This window comes from Delphinapterus leucas, chromosome 1 (assembly GCF_059928025.1).
Source record: "Delphinapterus leucas isolate spDelLeu-1000000601 "Yukka" chromosome 1, BTC_Dleu_Yukka2, whole genome shotgun sequence".
NCBI lineage: Eukaryota > Metazoa > Chordata > Mammalia > Artiodactyla > Monodontidae > Delphinapterus > Delphinapterus leucas.
In genome coordinates this window covers 55,305,163-55,324,893 of record NC_143129.1, presented here as the reverse complement: position 1 = coordinate 55,324,893, position 19,731 = coordinate 55,305,163, and the positions used below count along the sequence as shown (strand labels likewise).

The following is a 19,731-nucleotide window of genomic DNA, read 5'->3' as shown; positions in this document are numbered from 1 at the left end:
TAGGAGGCCCCAAGCAATTCTCTGGGGAGCAAACAGAGATTAAAATGAGCCCCACAGGCAAGCTGTCCAAACCTAAGGGCCTTTCAGGCTAAAGGCTCTGTTTCCTGGCTCTCTTTCTTAGACAAACATAACTGAAGTTCTTACTTTGCTCCCCAAACTTTTCTTCTGGGAGAAAGTAGGAGAAGGCATAAGCAGGCCTAGTGCTATTTATACACACTGAAACACTTATCACAATGCACGTACTTTTCTAAATTATTCATACCCAGAATGCTGGGGACAAGGACACAGTGCATCTTTGTTCTGCTGCTCTTCTCCAAACAAAACTGGTGCTGAAGTAGCTACTTGACTTTGCGACTAATACATAAACTAGTGAGAGATCTGGTTGAAATTGGTTATATAATACTTCAGTAAAACTTTTTTTTTTTTTTTTAAAGAGGGGTCGGGTGGAAGAGGAGAGAACAGAGGGAAGCAGGAGAGGACTTTGCAAACCTCCCTCTAGGTGTGTGGAGGACGAACTAAGCTGGTGCCTGCCACAGGCAATGAAGAGACTGCTAGAAGCATGAAGATATTTGCCCCTGGAGAGAATGAAGGAAACCGGGAAGCTAGGAGCTTCCCTTTGTCTTGAATATAACAGGTCCTTTGCCCCCAGGGCCATCTTCCACCTGTCTTATCCTTTATTTTTTTTCAAACAAACATTTACTATGTACTAATACATGAGAGACACCATTAAACGCTTGTACACTAATTATTATTTCATTTAATCCTCACAATGACCTTGAAGAATGTCTCAGTTCCTCCCTTCACCCGGAGACTCCCACAAATAAAGGGAAAAAAAGATACTGGATTTTCTTTTGACTTAAAAAGGTATTATTTCTCATATAATAGGGAAGATGGGTTGTAGTAACAAAAAAAATAGTCACTGGAAAACATCTTCCTACACAGTAACTAATTTGAAAAATGTTGCTTCTTTATGCCCAGCCTGGTGCAAATTTGCTGGAATAGTTTACTACAAATTTAAATAAAAACAGTTTAAATGAGATCTGCAAGGCCATCTTATTCTGAAATGGTAGAGGTTTTCCTTTCGGTGAAAAGTCAGTCCAGGAGAAACAGTAACTGGCTCTTAATTACTGTTTTAAAATGAATTCCCTATTTTGGCAAGGAAATAGGAAAAAAAAGAAAAAGAAGGATTTTGTAATTGTAAAGAAAGTTACTCCACCAGAAGGAACGTCATCCGACACCATCAGCCTTGCACGGTGCGGACCACAGAGGCACTTCCCAGGTGAAGGCCACAAGCAGGAGACAAAGCCCGTGCGTGCTGGTCTTCTACTCTCTGACCCCAAAGCATGAGAAAAATGTGCCAGAGGAAAGGGATCTGAATGGGCACACCTGTGAGAGACCCCCTAGACTGTGTCTCTAGAATTTAGTAAGAATTCTCGAGCTTAAAAGCACATACATACCACTGGTCATGTGAGATACTTTTGCAAGTTTCTTCATCACATTGTCCAGCCGAGACTGAGTGCTCTCCAACTCGTGAGAGAAATCATCCAACATACTAGAAAGACAAGCAGACGCAGGAGGCAGCTGGTCAGCACAGTCTCCAGATACACTGGCCATGGATCTGGGCCTCAGTTTTAGCAACCATCAAACAGGCAACGTTGGGGTCAAGCCCCCAGTCTTTTATCCTTAGGACAAGATATGTTTTTGATTTCAGAATTTTGGAAATTTAAAGAAGTAGTAAGTTACATACACTGTGTATTAGCCAAGCCCCCAGCAGGGTCTGGGACAGTCCCCATAATCAAACACACAAGTTAATATTTCTGCAAAGAAAACTATGAGGAGTCATAGCTGCAGTCAGTTCAGGTTAGGTTTTTCTGTGACATGAGCTTGCTGAAAATTTTTTTTTAATTTTGAATTTTTTAGAGCTTTCTAGATTTCAGAATTGCAGACAAGGCCAGTGTGGACCTGACCATACAATAATACAAACTCAGCAGCAGTGCAGTGTAGCAGAAAGAACACGGTGTGAAGCCAGACAACCAGGCTTTGCCACCTGCTACCTTGGACAAGGGACCCTGTTTGCTTATCTGTAAAATGGGGCAATCCTATCAGCGCAGCTTCCCTGCCAGGATTCCTGTAATACACAAAGCACTTTACAGCAACGTGAGTTAAGAAATACACTTTGATCAAATAAGCACCTCCTGGGCTTCCCTGGTGGCACAGTGGTTGAGAGTCCACCTGCCGATGCAGGGGATGCGGGTTCGTGCCCCAGTCCGGGAAGATCCCACATGCCGTGGAGCGGCTGGGCCCATGGGCTGTGGTCGCTGAGCCTGCGCGTCCGGAGCCTGTGCTCTGCAACGGGAGAGGCCACAGCAGTGACAGGCCCGCGTATCGCAAAAAAAAAAAAAAAAATAAGCACCTCCTTTAAGGCACCCGGTGCTTCATCATAAAGCTGGCGGCCTCAGGACTGAGTTCCTGACGGTGTGTACGCCTCATCTACACCCACAGAGGACAAGCTCACACTGGTTGCTGTCCAAGGTGCAGGTGGGAAAGAAGACACCAAAATACTTATACCAACGGTGTTTATTTCATAAATTACTAAGCATTCCAGACTTTTCAACTTAAGATTAATATATGATTATCCTGAGGCTAGAACGTGACATACCAATTAGTACCTGCGGGCTTATTAACCAGGCTTTATTCCTCTGGCAGCATCAAGGGCAGCTAGAACTACTGGTCTTGGTCTGTGCCCACACGAGGCACCTGACAGCCCTGCAGGATTCCGGCAACCAACTCCTCATTAAGTCAATCATTAAACAAACTCCATGTTGACAACTAAATAAACAAGCCTTTGTCCCTTACCTGAATTTTCAAATTAAAACATTTGTAGCTCATTTTACATCCTGGTAGCATCTGGGCCCTGCAGCTGGCAGACCTATCCAGGCAGGGCCAAATGCTGAGCTACTTTTCTTACTGAAGACAAAAACGGGTAAGTCATCCAACCTCCAGCCCAAGTACACCCACTAGCCACCCACTAACCAAGTTTCTAGCCCAGCTCTAACTAACTCAGCGCTGTCCAAAAGAAATACAATGTGAGTCACGTATGCCACTTAATATTTTTTAGTAGCCACATTAAAAAAGGGGGGGGGATTAATTTTAACGACCTATTTAGCCCAATATACCTAAAAATTATCATTTTGACATGTAATTTTACATTTTATTCATACTAAGTCTTCAGAATCTGGTATGCATTTACGCTCAGGGCCCTTCTCAGTTCAGACTGGCCACATTTCATGTACTTGATGGCTGGTGGCTATTGTACTGGACAGCAGAGGTCTAAGTCCAAGACCCATGTTTTTTCCTTTTAATTTACTTACTATTTTTATTAGAGTTATACACATACACGGTTTGTAGAGCTAAACAGACCTACAAGGCCTCTTATAAAAAAAAAACACAGTTGTCTTGCATCCCCGAGGGCCACTGCTTTCAGCCCCTCACACTATTCTCTCGGTGCTTTCTCCAGTTTTTGAAGCTACACGCTGGCACCTCAGTATCCCGACCCTGCTGACTCCGCACAATGAAAAGCTAGGGCTTAGCCCTCCTCCCATTCCATACCCCACATCAGCATCCTTCCCACTTCTCTTGCCCCTTCCTTCCTTCCAATATAATTGGGTCACAGTTTGATAAGGTCAACATTCAGGGTTTACACTATCATAAGTAAGGAAACGCTCCTCTCCCAGCTCGGGGGTTTGGGGCATGAATCACACCGCTCCTTGGCTCTCCCCTCTGCTAGCCGAAGATGTGGCTTTCTCAGGTCTGTTGAGTCAGTAACCATTCATCTATTTTGCAGTATCTAAAATGTAAAGGTCATTGCTTCTTATTCCAAGCTCTATGTCCCCATAGATTTTATGCCGTTAAAAAAAAAATTCCTGGGCTTCCCTGGTGGCTCAGTGGTTGAGAGTCTGCACGGGTTTGTGTCCCGGTCTGGGAGGATCCCACACGCCACGGAGCGGCTGGGCCCGTGAGCCATGGCCACTGAGCCTGCGCGTCGGGAGCCTGTGCTCCGCAACGGGAGAGTCCACAGCAGCGAGAGGCCCGCGTACCACCAAAAAAAAAAAAAAAAAAAAGAAATTCCCTGTTCCTGTTCTAGTGGACTTTAGAGAAAAAGCAGAGATAAGAGGTTGTATTCAGTTCACCATCTGTAACCAGAAGTCTGCCAGGCTCTACCTCTACCCAACCAGGGAAACTGCTCAAGTAATTAGTCCTTTCCCATCCCCACAATACATTTGAGGGTAAGAATGCATTTTAGACAAATTAAACTGCATGCCTAGATTCTTATTCTGCCAGCTTCCGACCTGGTCTCCCTGCTTCCAGTCATTTCCACCGTGGTTCATCATCTAAACCACAGAACGATGGGCTTCCCCCAAAACATAAACCTGACCACGGCATTACTAACACAACCTTCGCTGGGGCTGTGTTTCCCACTGCCCTTTGAATAAAAAGTCCGAACTCCTTAACATGGCTTCTAGGGCCTTCCCTGATCTGTTCTCTGCCTCCCTGACTTGACTTCTGCAACCTCCCTCTCAATCCCCATGCTCTAGACACACTAAACCTCTCTGTTCTGTGCACTTTTTCACCCTGAAATCGTCACAGGGCTCTTTCTTCCTTCCGGTAGCCCCTCCCCTCTCCCCCGCTTCTCCCACCCAGTCTCACCCCACCTGGCTACCTTCTACTCATCCTTCTGGTCCCAGTTAAACCTCTCTTCTCTTCTCAGGGACTTTAGACTGAGTCAGGTCTGCAGTTCAGGCTATTAGGGCCCTCAAGGCACCACGCATCCCCTACCGCGGTAGCCTAGCCCTCCACTTCTGTCATCACTTAACGACTTGCACCATTTATGCAACATCTGTTCCATCCAGTGACCAGTAAACTCTGATGGCAGGGACACTGTCTATTCTCTGGGCTCCTCTGTGGATACCCAGGGGCCTTCCAGTAGAACAAGATGCCCAATTTGAATTTGTAATGAATGAATCCATAATGTTGAACACAAAATCGAGGTAGGAGAGTTTCTGAAATATCCTAGTGGAACGATTATTTTTTTCAGAAAAGGTATTTGTGAAATGGTAAAGGTATTATATATATATGGTAGCATTTAAGAATGCTGTTTTTGGTGTCATACTTCAGGAGTGCACAAAGACATTGTTCTTAAGGAAAAACAAATCCAGTTATATTTTCTTGTGTTTTCTTCTTTTTCTTTTTGTGGGGGAAGAATTTATCAGCTGGAATTAAATTGATACTTTTTTCCCCATAAAATTAAAATTAAAGATACAGAGCAGAAAGTCCAGTTGAATGTAGTGGGAGAGGCATGGGATGTTAAGTTAGCCCATGTCCTATCCTCTTTGGGACAAAAATCTCCACAGAGCTTACACAGCCATATCAGTTTCACATTTCTATTCACAACAATACTTCAAATACCTGTTTGGAGGAATTTGTTCCTGTTTTTGCAGGTGTTTAAAAATGTTAATAACTTTGCCTAAACCCTGTTGAAAATTGTATCTGACAGATTCGCTTCTTTTGGAGAGGCCATTCTGTGAAACAGAATAAAGATGCAGCTATAAGCAAAATAGCTTTTGGTTTTACTAGCCATGTAACTGTCAGGCTCTTTACAGGTCCTTAAGACGGCTTTTCCCGCCATTTCTCTGCGGCAAGAGGGGCATCTCGGTACTCACACTGCCTGCTCCTCCAGCTCCCCTCCGATGCGCTGGGACATGTTCTTCAGCACCCCGATGCTGCCAGAGACCAGCTCCAACTGCTCATCCTGCTGTTCCACGATCAGCTGGTGCCAGAGAAATGGGAAATCAGCAATTAAAATCCATCTTACCTGGTTCCAAGCCCAGCACTCTAGCAGCTGCTAGCTTCCTTGCCAACTCGGGACAATTCACATTCAGAAGCAAAGCCCAGAAATCAAAGGACCAGACCGTTGCCTCGGAGAACACGCTGCTCAAAAGGCTGGGTTGTAAAGCTACTGATCTCCCCTGCTGATCCAACTTGTGAACAGTCAGCGGGGCTTGAAACCACCCAGAGAGATTTACCCTGGTTGGCTGAAGTCCAACAAGGGACAGACAATGGCCGAAAGCACCTGTGCAGTGACCACAGACACATGGGGACGCTTGGGAAGAGGAAGCCCGCTGCCAGGGTCAAGGTCTCAATCGGCAACAGCCGGCCACAGCTTAACTACAAGAGAAAGTCTGGCAGATCTCTAGATGTGGGAAAACTACGCACACAGAGTCCTTTGCTCCCTCCTCAAGGACAACTAGAGGAGGCTCTGTGACAGCAAGCAGACAACTTCAGAGCCATAGTTACTTTTAACTGTGTTGTAGTCGCCTTTTTATTAAAAAAAAAAAAGTGTGCTTGGTTAATAACAATGTGAGTAGACAAATGGTTAAGCAGACATGCTAATAGAAGAACAAAAGAACACATAACCTACATTGAATATATTAAAAACAGTATTTAAGAACCAGTAGTTTTGATGGATAGATAATCCTCAAATCCCCAGATACTTCATCATTAGCTTCCTTTTATTAATACAACTACATATCAAAAGCAACAATACAAGGGTAATCAACCTCACTTTCCTTCTACCCCTTAACCTCCACCAAAGCAATCATTTTTATATATAATGGAACCAAAAATTTCAATGAAAAAACAAGGACTAAATTTTTCTAGAAGTGCCTTTGTTGAAATGAACAAAAGCCGAGCACAGAAGTGGAGGCTGGGGAAGAGGCTGCTGTATTTTCAAACCAATGGCCTCCTCTGTCAGTTTCGGGTGTCTGGTCTGCTTGTCCTAAGAAATCTAATCAAGATTGGTTCTCTGGAAACTCATGCTCTGAAGGACGTTTTAAACAGCCTTTCTATGTGCAATCATCACACAGGTAGACTCAGGCAGCTGCAGGGCGAGCTCTGGTCCATCCTGCCTGTCATTAGCAACAAAGCCCCCGGGGTGGCAGAGGAGCGGGGAGGGAGGTACCTGGCCTCCCACCTCCCTGTGCTCGGCTGGTGGTTCTCAGGTACCTGCTGCTGTGCCTGTTGCTCCTCGATGAAATGGGAGTTGGCCAACTGGAGCTCCCGGTCAAGGCGCCCATATTTATCCATCGTTCCAGTGTTCCAGTTCTGTCCGCCACTGTCTCCTAGCAGGGCCTGCGAGAGTGGGGCAGGGGGCAGCAGGGAAGAAGAAACAAACCATTACTATCTCTGAACAAATACCCCATCACCATGATCCAAAGATTTCTCCCAGTGCTCATAAGCTGGCCTCCCTGGGGTCAGCCTTTTATGTAGTGGTGTAGGGTAGTGCCTGTGGGGTACAATTTAAGGAATGCCAGGAAGGGTACTCTCTATTTCCAAGCTCTCCCAACGGGACTCACAAATGGGCTCTGTCCCATTAAAATGCCAATAAGTGTCAACTTGAAATCAACAAACACCCATCTGTGTACTGCTTTGTGGATCTAAAGGCACTTGGTCTCTGTGCGCCAGTTCTTCCTAGCACCCTTGGAAGTTCACCAGAGACCTGTTGTAGGTTCTAGTCTAACTGATTCCAGACAGCTAGAGTCCTTTCTATTTAAGCATGACCCAGGGAAGTTTTGGTTCTTTGGAGGGGAGGGGAGAGAGTTCCCTAAAATGACAAGAAGCTAAGGCACAACCCCTCACACACAGAAGGCGCAAGAACCATCAATGTGTATTCAATGTAATCCACAGATAAATCCCAATGCCCTTCAGGTGAACTAAAAGGCTACAGGTTTCCCAGACAGAACTGGGGGTTTGTTTCACCAGGCAGCATGGCCACAGCGGATGCGTGACCCTGATGACCCAGGCAAGCGTTGGCCCTGAAGTCAGTTCTCGACCTGGGCCCCCAGACGCCAGGGTCAGGTTTCTCAGTGTGAATTTGAAGAAGTTTGTAGCCAGAAAAGGATAAGTTTGGGAATGTCTTCCTTCCTTGAAGAGGCCAGCCAACAATGTGAGCTGGCCCTGCCTGGAATGCCCACAAGCCTTTCTGACTTGGCCAAAGTACTGCTCAAACCAGCCCTGCACAAAGAATTGGAAGACGCTGGCGAATAGGATTCTTCTTCCTTGAAGAGCTGTCAGATCTCACCAGGTACTTTTTAGCTCTGGAACTGTTAAAAGCCTACCTGACTACTTGGTTCTGTCTGAAAAGCCCTCCCATAGCCCCTCAATGTTGACATTAGCCTCACCTGACTTTCAGATGTGAATTCAGCCAAATGGCCACACCTGAGGCTAAGTTCAGGGAAGCTCAGGATGCATCTTAGGTTCTGACACAGTTATGAGAAGAAAATCAGGAGGCCTGAGAGCTTCCAGCAGCCCAGGGCCTCAGTCAAGAGTCTGGATGGTAACTGTCTCCGGTATAAGGCAGACCCAAGGCTTTTTGGGGATGGCTCTGCTCCAAACTGGTTGCAGGGTTGTCAAGATTTCAAAGGTCCTGCTCGTTTTGATGCGAAGGCTCTAAGGACTCTATGGAGGATACTGGGGCCTAGTGATAATTTTTTCAAGGTCAGAGAAAGGCTATAGTGCATCATTAGGCTATGGGCAGAGAACTGGAGCTCCCGGGGTCACAGTCAGGGCTATTTTTTCTAGCTTACCTATGGTCTACTCTTGGGTGGACATATGTCATGCTGCTAAGAGTCATCTGTGCTTTATTGTGAGGCAGTTTAGATTTCCTCAGTCTGACCTCCAGGAGTCTGGTTAGTGGGACAGAAGATAGAGGGCCCGGAGCACCAAGGACCAGCCTGTGTGCAGGTGCCAGAGCAGGAGGTCCTGGCTAAGCAAGGAGCGCCTGGTGCTAGATGAAGCATCGAGGTGGACTGTGCCTGTGTGAGTGCTTAGAGAACCCTGGCCCCGCTTTTCCTTGAAACCCTGTGACTCGGAGGCATTTTACTCACCACCCAAAACAAAAATTCCCAGCCATACTTGGAAAGGCTACCTATAAACACACATTTTATTTATTTATGTTAGTTCAAATATACTACCTAGAGAATAAAAATTCAAATAGAAGTAGTAGAGGATAGGTGTTACTGTTCACTGTCAAAACTAGTGATACTTCAGGTAACTGTCACTCAACTTCTGTAAGCTGAAGCAGAAACGAAAAGGGGACTCCAAAATTTGGCCAGCCTGCGGCCGTTCACTAGCTTCTCTTAAGAGTTAGTGCCAGACGGGATGGGATGGCTAGCTAATGGCTTTCCTAGCTGCACTGAGAAGAGCAAGGAGGGTAAATGGGAAGAAAAAAACAATGACTTGGAAAATGAGATGCAGGGAAAGGAAACAGGATTAAGTTAGGTGATATTTAGAGAGTCCTCTCCCCTTTTCAAGCTTTTATAATACTTGTTTTCAAAATTAAGTGGGTCAAGAAACACCTACAGGTATAAAGTGAGCATTTACATCATAAACTCCTGATTCTTAGTTAGTTAAAAATGCCGAGCTGATTTCTTGAGTTACCAGTTAATAAATTCAAGGACTGGGTCTCTTGTAGCTTTTATTTTTGATGTGTCAATATCTGGGCTTTGGTTTCTGAAATTAGGTTTCATAATTTATTTGTAATAACTTATAAAAACTGGACCTCACATCAAAAAAACAAAAGATACTTAAAATGGTGAAAGATTTACCACACATTAAATTAACACACATTTAAGTTTCCTCAAATGCTTTACATAAAATTTCAATCATTAAATGTCTAGTGAGTTCTATGCATAGGCAATGTAATAGCAGCTAGAAATAAAAAGAAAAAAGACCATGACACCATCCCTCCTAACTCACAAAGGAGCTTGAGGTCCAGCAGAGAAAGTAAGCAATTACAGCTCTTAACAGAGCGCCTGGTACACGGAATATGCGCAACAGGTGCAGAATAAATGGCCTGGGGCAAAGGCTCTAAGGTACGCTCCGCAACCGGAGCCCAGAGGAGGAAACCAGAGGGTGTGAGGGAGGGGAGTGGAGACAAGGCTGCCTGCCAGCATCACTATGGGCTCAGCACACAAGGTCTTCTGCTTGAATACATGATACACGAAGTCAGAATTTTTAAATTCCAAATATCTCTGTATTTTCTTTGATTGATACTGTATATTCTGACATTTACCCACCTGTCTATTTTTCCTTTCAGCTAATGCCTGCACAGATGAAGCTGACATCTGATCCTTCATGTCCTAATGAGATAAACAGAACACCAGAAAACAAATGAACATCCTTAAACAAAATCATGGTTAATATTTTGCACACTAGCAAAATATGCATAATTTATTATTAATTTTTAAACAAAAATACAGCATTCTTTGACTTCTATTTTCAGTCTCAAAAATAAAGGAAATAAAGAGAAGGACATGCCCTTAAAAAGAAGTAACCGGGATACTAAATTTAAATATGAGGAAAGAGAAAGTACTTCCTGGGTACCTACCATAGGCCGGAAACACTGTTAAACATGTACACATATGATCACTGACTTCCCACAATGCCCCTGTGAAGCTGGTATTACCTTCATTTTACAATTGAGGACACTAAGATGTAGAAAGACTAAGGTACTTTCTCAAGGTCACATAGCCAGTAAATGGCAACCCTGAGGTATACAAACAAAAGCTGTGTTCAAGGGCTAGCATCTTTAAGTATAATACATGTAAAAAAACCATGCACTTTATGATAAAGTATATTTACCATTACATGCCAGAGAATATTTTCAAATAGTGATAAACAGGTAACGTATTTTATTTGAGTTGCGTTCATGTGAAGTACAGACTATTTCTAACACCAGTATTTTCCAGAGTGGTATCAAAAATAATTTTGTATGCAAAGAAAAATGAATTACTTAATCTAAAACAAAACACTTGGGGATTCCCTGGTGGTGCAGTGGTTAAGAATCCACCTGCCAATAGAGGGGACACAGGTTCGAGCCCTGGTCCAGGAAGATCCCACATGCCACGGAGCAACTAAGCCCGAGTGCCACAACTACTGAGCCTGCGCTCTAGAACCCGTGAGCCACAACTACTGAGCCCATGTGCCACAACTACTGAAGCCGTGTGCCGCCAACTACTGAAGCCGTGTGCCGCCAACTACTGAAGCCGTGTGCCTAGAGCCCATGCTCCACAACAAGAGAAACCACCACAATGAGAAGCCTGCGCATCACAACGAAGAGTAGTCCCCGCTCACTGCAACTAGAGAAAGCCCGCGCGCAGCAACAAAGACCCAATGCAGCCAAAAATTTTAAACATAAAAATAAAACACTTTATTAAATATGAGCCATTTGCATCATATTTAACTACAACCCAATATACTTTAAAATGATTTCTGCTGAGTACATGATTATTATAATACAATTTTTCTTGGAAAAAAAAAAAGGATGCCAAAATACTTTATAATTTCCTGTTGGCAAGTAGGCTATTTTAGAGGTGCAAATGTTGAAGTATTAGGCTTTAAAAAACTTCTTCCAAGACCCACGACAAGTGAATGGTAGATGAGACAGTGCCACAGCTTTCCTGATTCCTACTATGAGAAGTCTGAATGACAACCACCTTGCTGCAACCTTCAAACTGCCTGATCCCTCGCTCAGCAAATACCGACTGATGCCCAGTGTGTGCCAGAGCACAGCAGTGACGATACACAGTGTCCTTGCCTGACGGAGCTCACATCATGGTGGACAAGAGGCAAACAGCAGTCACACACACACTTCAACAGGGTGACTAGCATTTTGGGAAGGAAGGGAGTCAACAGGGCTGAAATCCAGTGGGTGAACGCCACTTTAGAAAGATGGGGGTGACACGTGATCGAGACCTGAGGGCCGAGAATGAGCCCAAAACAGAAAGAGCAAGGGCAGAGAATTCCAGGCAGAGGAAACAGCAAGCACAAAAGCCTGGAGGCAGGAAAGGCTCAATGCCTTAGCTTTTGAGAAGGAAGGCCCGATTGTCTGAAGGAGCCACTGTGTGCTGGGTGTCGGAGGGAGGATGTAAGACACGTCTGGCCAAAACACGCAGGGCCTTCAAGCTGCTTAGATTTTATTCCGAGGCAGTGGTTGGCAAACTTCTTCTGTAAAGGAGTAGATATTAAATATTCAGCCTTTGTCACATTTTTTTTTTTAACCACCCTTTAAAAAATGTAAAACCATTCTTAGATCTCATAGGCCACAGACTGCAGGCCCCTGCTCTACGGCAATGGAAAGCCCTTAAAATATTTTGAGCAGGGCCATGGAGTATTCTGGTTCATGTTTTAAAAGATCACTTTGGTTATTCTGTGGGGGAAATGTTGGCAATTAAGCAAAGCAGAGGTAAAGAGATCATTTTACTGCCACACATTGAAGTGCCGCCCACGATGGGAAAGGGTGCCTCTAGGAACAAGTGCCCTGACGTTGGAGGCCTTCAACAAGAGGGTATGTGAGCCCTTGGAAATGACACTGGGCAAGCAGGGTGTCGTTCACCCACTGGATTTCTGAGGGTGCTCTACCTGGGGTCCAGCTGACCCATAAATTTTAAATTTTATCTGTTCACAAACCTCAAAAGAAAAAAAAAATATATATATATATATAAGAATGCCACCCACAGAAACTGAGAAAAATTTACTTAGTAAAAAAAGTATTCACCATAAAAATGGAGGTATTGGTACGTTTAAAACAAGGGAAACTTAGTGATATAAGCCATGTTTCTTAAATGTTTGAGATCTACCTGAGTCAGTCACCTGAGGTGCTGTTAAAAATGCAGGTCCCTGGACCCCACCCAGCCCTTCTAAGTCAGACTCTAAGGAACAGTTTAACAAGTCTCCCAGGTGAGAAGCTGTTTGAGAAGCTCGGATCCCCACAAATTCTAGAAGCCTTCAAAGGAGACCATTATGCTGTTATCTCCTGGACTGCAGGATTCCTTTTCTAATTATCAATTAAATTGGAGTTTAAGATGATATTCTGATATTCAAACAATATGAATAGTACAATCCCATTTATTTGATATACATTAATAACTACACAAAGCAAATATCTGAGTTGTTCACTGGTGGGATAATATATGCTTTTTTTAAATGCATTTAATACATTTTACAGTAGCCTTTTTTAAAATAATGAACATTACTTGCATAATAAAAATATCAGCTCACATGTATGGAAAAAGTGACTTTGAAGTTCCAGTTGAACTTTGAACACTGTCTGTAGAATGTGCTTTTGCTGTTAGAAGGTAGGACAGTGAGGGGGGCAGTAATGACTGTAAAAGCACACAAGGGGGCTTCTGGGGGGTGCTGGGAATGCTCTGGAATGCTGCTTCCATGGTTGGGATCAGTTTATAAACTCTTTAAACTGTATATTTGGGGTGCATGCACTTTCCTGTACTATTATAACTTAATAAAAATGTTTAAAAGAAAACTACTGCTCTTGAACAATGGCTGGAAGGTAAACTAGACCAACCCTTTGAAAATAAATTTGGCATTTTGCATTAAGAGCTTTGATATTTGTAACAAATATCCACTGCCTTGACCCAGTAATTCTAACAGGACTTATTTTAAGGAAATGATAGAAAATATATACTGAAACAGATATGCAAAGATGTAAACTGCAGTGTTATTTACAATATAAAAGAAAAGTAGAAATAAGCATCATATCCAAACAAGAGAATAGTAACTTATAGTAAAGCTATACACAATGTAATACCATATACTAGACATTACACTTAGGAAGAGAGTTCGGTGAACAGACAATTCACAGAAAAACACAAATGATCAAACATGAAAAGATGCACTAACCCATTAATAATCAAAGAAGTGCAAGTTAAGAGATATTTTTCCCAGTTAGATTGGCAAAGATGAAAAGGATGAACACTACTTAGTGTTGATATAGGTATTAAGGAACACGGAATCTACACTCTGCTTTTAGAAATATCATTGATAAGGTCTCTTTGCAGGATACTTTGAAAATATTAACCAATGTTTTAAATGTGCATTTTCATTGAACTTTTAGTTCAATGTTAGTTCAATATTAAACTTTTTAGTTCAATATTTTCAATATTTTACTTAAATATTCAGGATATGCTCACAAAGATGGTTCCTGAAGTATGATTTGCAATTGCCAAAAATTAACAACCACCTAATATCTACCAATAGGGTCAATGATCAAACAGATCATAATAGAACCAGGTTAGAGAAGAGGTTAAGAGCATAGTCTTTCATGTCAAAGACCTGGGTTCAAGCTTAAGTTACGCTTTTTAGTAACTATGCAAAGTTGTGCAAATTACTCAATTTTTCTAAGTGCCTGTTTCTTCTGTATAATATTTTATAGGGTCATTGTGGGGACTGATAAAGTATGCAACCATTAAAAAGGATAATCTAAATCTACTCTATCCAATAGCTATTAGCCAATTACGGTTACCTATTGAGATCATGAAATGAAGTCAGTGCAACTGAGGAATTAAATTTTTAATTTTATTTAGTTTTAATTAATTTAGATTTAAATTCAATTACTGGAAAACTTTCACATGTCTGGAAAATACATGGTGTGCAAATCAACCTTTTCAACTGTATTATAAACTCTAAATGCAGATGAAGTATCCCCAATGAAAAGTTCACTTCTGAATTGAGATATCCTTAATCGTAAAATATATGCCAGACTTAGAAGTTTTAGTAAAAAAAAGTTTTAAAAATTTAACAAAACATCTCTATTACTTTTATATTGATATGTTTAAATAATAATCTTCTGGATATACTAAGTTAAAAAATACATTAATTCACCGTTTCTTTTAACTTTTAAAATATGACTACTAGAAAATTAAAGATAGCTTGCATTTTAGTATTTCTATTGGACAGCACTGGTCTAGATATATCTGTATTGATATAAGACTATGTCCACAATATTTTTTCATAGAAAAAAATTACAGACTAATGTCATTTCTTTTAAAAGTGTACTTCAATGTCTATAAAATGGCTAGAAAAAATACTTAAAATTGTGATTTTTTTTTAGGGAGTGGAATTACAGAATGGAGGGGCATTTCACTTCTTAATCAAAATTATCTGCATTTTAAAAATAGTATGAATTACTTTTAATTTTAAAAGTTAAAATAAAAAATGCTTATGACTGCATAACAGTATGATCACAACTATGTAAAAAACACAACAAAGTTTTGTGTTTACGTTTCTTATTTTGAGTTTAGGTTTTTCTATTTTTTCCTCTTGTAAAATTTTTCTAATTTTCTTTGAAGTGAGCACGCGTTACTTTAATGAAATACACGGTTTAAAGTTCCAGTTTAAAAATTTTCTGTTTAATAAAATATGTGTGTGTGGGTATACGTTAGCTCTGACGGTCAGTGAACTCAACAGCTGTGTGGTGCGCATCCTGTTTGGGGCCATGGCAGATGGTAAAGAGCTATGGCTTTCACTTTCAGGATGGCACTTTTTTTATGTAGTGTAAAAGTTGCCAGATACCATACCACAGATTACCTTCTTATTAGGATATGGAATTTTAAACTATGTTACTAAACAGTTTTGAGCATTTTTTAACCACCTGTCATGCCAAAAACATAATTACTCATCTTTAAAAAAAAAAAACAACAAGTTATTTGTTGTTGTTTTGGCCACGCTGCGCAGCTTGTGGGTAGTTCCCCGGCCAGGGATCGAACCCGGGCCCTTGGCAGTGACAGCGTGGAGTCCTAACCACTGGACCGCAAGGGAATTTCCTCATCTTCTTTCTAATACAAGAAGTTTAGAACAAGCAGTCAAGACAGCAGTTAGTATCGATAAAAAATGGTTCACCTGCCAAAAGAACAACAATGGTCCCGGTTGTTTATGCTCCTGTTCCCATTTTATGCCATCTTCCAAGCTGAGTGAACGGCACACTGTAAATCCCAGTGCTTCCCACTCAGAGGAGTCACATCCCAGTGTCATTTGTAACCACAGAGTATGACTCACCCTTTTTGATTAACCAAAGCCATTTCTATCTTGACTTATAACTGACTACCAACAATTCTTGGGTTTTAAGAGGTTGGATTTTGGGGAGGCGGTGCTATAGTTCTGACTGCCTTTGAAAGTTTAAACAAAGTTGGAGAATGTTAGTGAGGATCATTTAATTGATAAAACTGAGATCCAGAGAGGCTAAATGACTTGCCATGCTGAAAATTTATTAAGGTCTCAGCTGAGCCTAGAACTCAGGTCTCCTCACCTCTCTCACTGTTCTGTCATTTACTGCAAAAGCTTTCACTACTAAATTAACCCCACGTCACTTCTGCAATAGATTTCCATAACATGAACATCTCACAAGCGAAAACTCTGATGTATACGTGACTCCACAAATGTAAAAATGATGACCTCAAAAATACCAAGGTTATATAAACAAAAACAAGAATGTTTTGCTTTCTTTAGTAAAAACTGCCAGCAAAGGGCTTCCCGGGTGGCACGGTGGTTGAGAGTCCGCCTGCCGATGCAGGGGACACGGGTTCGTGCCCCGGTCCGGGAAGATCCCACATGCCGTGGAGCGGCTGGGCCCGTGAGCCATGGCCGCTGAGCCTGCGCGTCCGGAGCCTGTGGTCCGCAACGGGAGAGGCCACAACGGTGAGAGGCCCGCGTACCGCAAAAAAAAAAAAAAAAAACAAAAAACTGCCAGCAAAACTTAATAAAAACTGCACGAACTTAAAAGACGTTTTGAAAAACATATACAAAACTTTTTAAACAAAAATGACTTATTAAAAAACAGTGGACATTGAGAGGATAAACAAAAATAACTTATTAAAAAGCAAAAACAGTGGACGTTAATTGAGAACAAACACAAGAGAAAGATTTAGTTCTTCAGGTAGAACAGCAACAACAGATGTATAATGCCCTAAGAAGGAGAAAGCACAATTGGCATACACTGTGGATCAAAAGGTATTCCTTTAAGCAACTAAATGAAAACCCACTGATAATGGTAACAGGAGCTTACATAAACTTGTGATGTACAAACTCCTAATCTGGGCTTGGTCTTGTGTTTCATTTCCCCAAATTGCTAACTCTCTGATCCCACAGTATCAGTGTCCTCCAAGTGGAACCCAGAGAGTTCTGGATACAAATACTGTTCAGCTGAATGCAATAATATTGAATCAAAACAATGCTTTTTTTAAAAAAAAATCAAGTTAGCATCAATTACCACGTCTCTTCTACAAAACCTCAATTAGAATTTATTAAAATCAGATGAGCAAAAACTCAGTTAGGTACTATTAACCCATCACCGGCAAATAGTAACAGCTTTCAAAAAGGAGTAATAAATTAGAAGAATGATTAAAAACTCTAAAACATTCAGTTGCGTCACACAGTTGAGTACAGTTTAGATCTCAACTATAAAAGGACTGCAACATTATGAAGTATGGACTTGATTTAGAATACTTCTTTCAAAGAACGTACTTTAAAAAGCTTTTCAATTATTATAAAATGAACTTTGGATTATACTTCCAATTATACCAACTCACTTAACTTTTACTATGTTGACCTCTGAATTTCAATTTGCAAAATTTACAAGTACTACCTTGCAGAAAAACAAATATAATGATTAAAGTCAAGAATATACGCTTCACTGCAAGGCACCATTTAAATACCAACATCTACAAAAGTCATTTTCAGAAAAATCTATCACAAAAAATTAAAAAAGCACACACTACATTTATAAAATAAGGAATTGGGAAATTATTTACCTTACCAAAAAAATACATCACCCAACAACAGGGCTTCCTTATCAGAATAGCCTCTGAACTGGCTAGAGACTAGGAGTGTCTAATCCAAATGTTCATCATATAGATGGGGCACCTAGGTCTAAAAAGGTTACTGCCCCCATTACAATGTGGGTTTATTTCTAAACAACTTAGGTACATGGATACAGAAAGGCAACTAATGAGTAAAGGAACAAGGATATTTAAAGTACAGTGATAACCTACCATCTGAAATAATTTCAAAAGGAAATCACATGACATGGAGTCTTTGGCAAGCACACACCAAGGTTCCCGCCTAAGATGACTCTTAAAAAGCCATATGTTAGCACTGGTATGATCCCAAGTCTTTTTATTCAAGGAAGCTGCTTTCTAGTACATATGTTAAAGACAGGTGGTTCTCCTACATCTAGTTATGCTAATCAACTGGCTTAGCCATATAGTTTCAAAATACAAACATATCTTAACGATACAAGATTTCACTTAAATGCTATTTTCTCTTAGGTTTTTTTAATAATAGGTTATTATCTAAATAATTTTAGACTGAAGATTTGTTCCCTTGGATTGATTTTTTACATGCTGATAGATGCTTGCTTGCTCTGGATAACTCCCGAAAGGCTGTCAAGCCGTTGTATATTGAAACGTCAGTAAATGGGTTGCAAGAGTTCCAGAAGCAATTCAGATGGTGGAAGAGGCCGCCATCCAAACCCAGTAAGAGTACCCTTCACAATGCAAAGGGATTACCAATCAATCAGGAAAGCAAATGGTTTCTACAATAGCAGTTCTTCTTTTTGTCTAGAAATACAGTATACTAAGAAATATAGAGGAAAAAAGATAACTGGTTTGGAGAAATGAGAGGTATGGACAGGAAGATTACAGTAACCTTCCCAAAGCCAGCAGCCTACTCTCTCATTTTTGCTCTGAGAAAAAAGGCTGACCGATACTAAAAACAGATTTCTTTTCAATCAGAGAAATATGTAGAAAACTGGCATTTAATTCATATTAAAAAGGAGTTTCAGAGTTGACCTATTAGTTTAAATTAAAGGGAAGAGTTCAGAGAAGTCTGGCTATCTCTTGCACAAATTACACAGTAAGATCACATCCCTTACCCTGACGACTTGCCGAGTACTTGTGATGAAAGCTTTTCTTATACTCAATTCGGTTGCATCGAGGTTGAATTTCCTAGGATTTGCTTCGACTATGCGTGGGTCAAAAAGTCAAGGTAAAGCAATTTCATCATCGAAAACCTAACCACCAACATCATGTGAAACCACAGAATCTCTCACAGCAATAAAATCTGGCCCAGCGTTTCTGAACACATGGTCAACTTGGCACTAATGATCCTCAAACTTTCTCTGCCCACGGCTAGATGAGGATCCTTGTGCCCCGAGGCAGAGATGACCCGCCTGGGTTCACCGCAAACCCACGGCTGTCTGACCACAGCTGAGCTGGGCTCTTCCAGATGCCTGCCAGCACGTTTTTTGACTCCAGGTCACCTTTCAGTGGACAGCTTTTGTCCTGGGAAACAGCAAGCTGTTTTCATTTGCCATTCCAACTCATTCCACTTCTGTCAAGAAGCTAACTCTGCTTCTTAACCTAGAGATCGAGGCTTCTTTTGTGAAGCTTTCCTGCTCTCCTCACCCCCAGCTTGGTTCTGCTGCCCGTGTCACTCACATGGCTGTATACACTTGTGCCAATATTTGACTAATGTCTGTTTCTCCCACGGTAAATTCTACAAGGGTTGGTATAGTTTTGCTTATCAATCCAATCTCAGTAACTAACAAAATGTCCAGCACATAGCACACTCGATAACTATTGCTGAATGTCGAATATCTATTAAAACTTTTGTCCTCTTATCTCACAATTTCTCTCTCTCCCCCAATCTTTTTCTCATCCCTCCTACCTCGAGGGAAGACCTATCTCCCTGTAACTGTGCTTTTGATCCCACTCCCTCACGTATTTTGTTCCACTAGTTTTAGAGAACACCTTTGTCTTTTAATAATTTAGAAGGTGCCCCGCGGTCACTGTGATTAATAGAAATTATGGACTCCACATCCAG

At 41.5% G+C, this 19,731-nt stretch overlaps 1 protein-coding gene across 11 annotated transcripts in view; it reads right to left on the bottom strand.

Annotated features, from left to right (window-relative positions):
* Positions 1-19,731, bottom strand: part of STX6 (syntaxin 6) — a 45,745-nt gene that overhangs the window by 8,249 nt on the left and 17,765 nt on the right. For 5 of the 11 annotated variants that reach the window (XR_002642451.3, XM_022556648.3, XM_022556649.3 and 2 more), the window contains exons 3-7: positions 18,782-18,876; positions 10,134-10,196; positions 7,063-7,188; positions 5,721-5,827; positions 1,458-1,552 (exon numbers count right to left, since the gene is read on the bottom strand). Coding sequence is in view for 10 of the 11 variants with exons in the window: in XM_022556648.3 (XP_022412356.1) it covers positions 1,458-1,552; positions 5,721-5,827; positions 7,063-7,188; positions 10,134-10,196; positions 18,782-18,876 (486 nt within the window). In the remaining variant the exon portion in view is untranslated. Of the gene's footprint in view, positions 1-1,457; positions 1,553-3,335; positions 5,580-5,720; positions 5,828-7,062; positions 7,189-10,133; positions 10,197-18,781; positions 18,877-19,731 lie in introns of those variants that run through there. The other 6 variants (XM_089910387.1, XM_089910394.1, XM_089910388.1 and 3 more) reach the window with 2 other exon arrangements.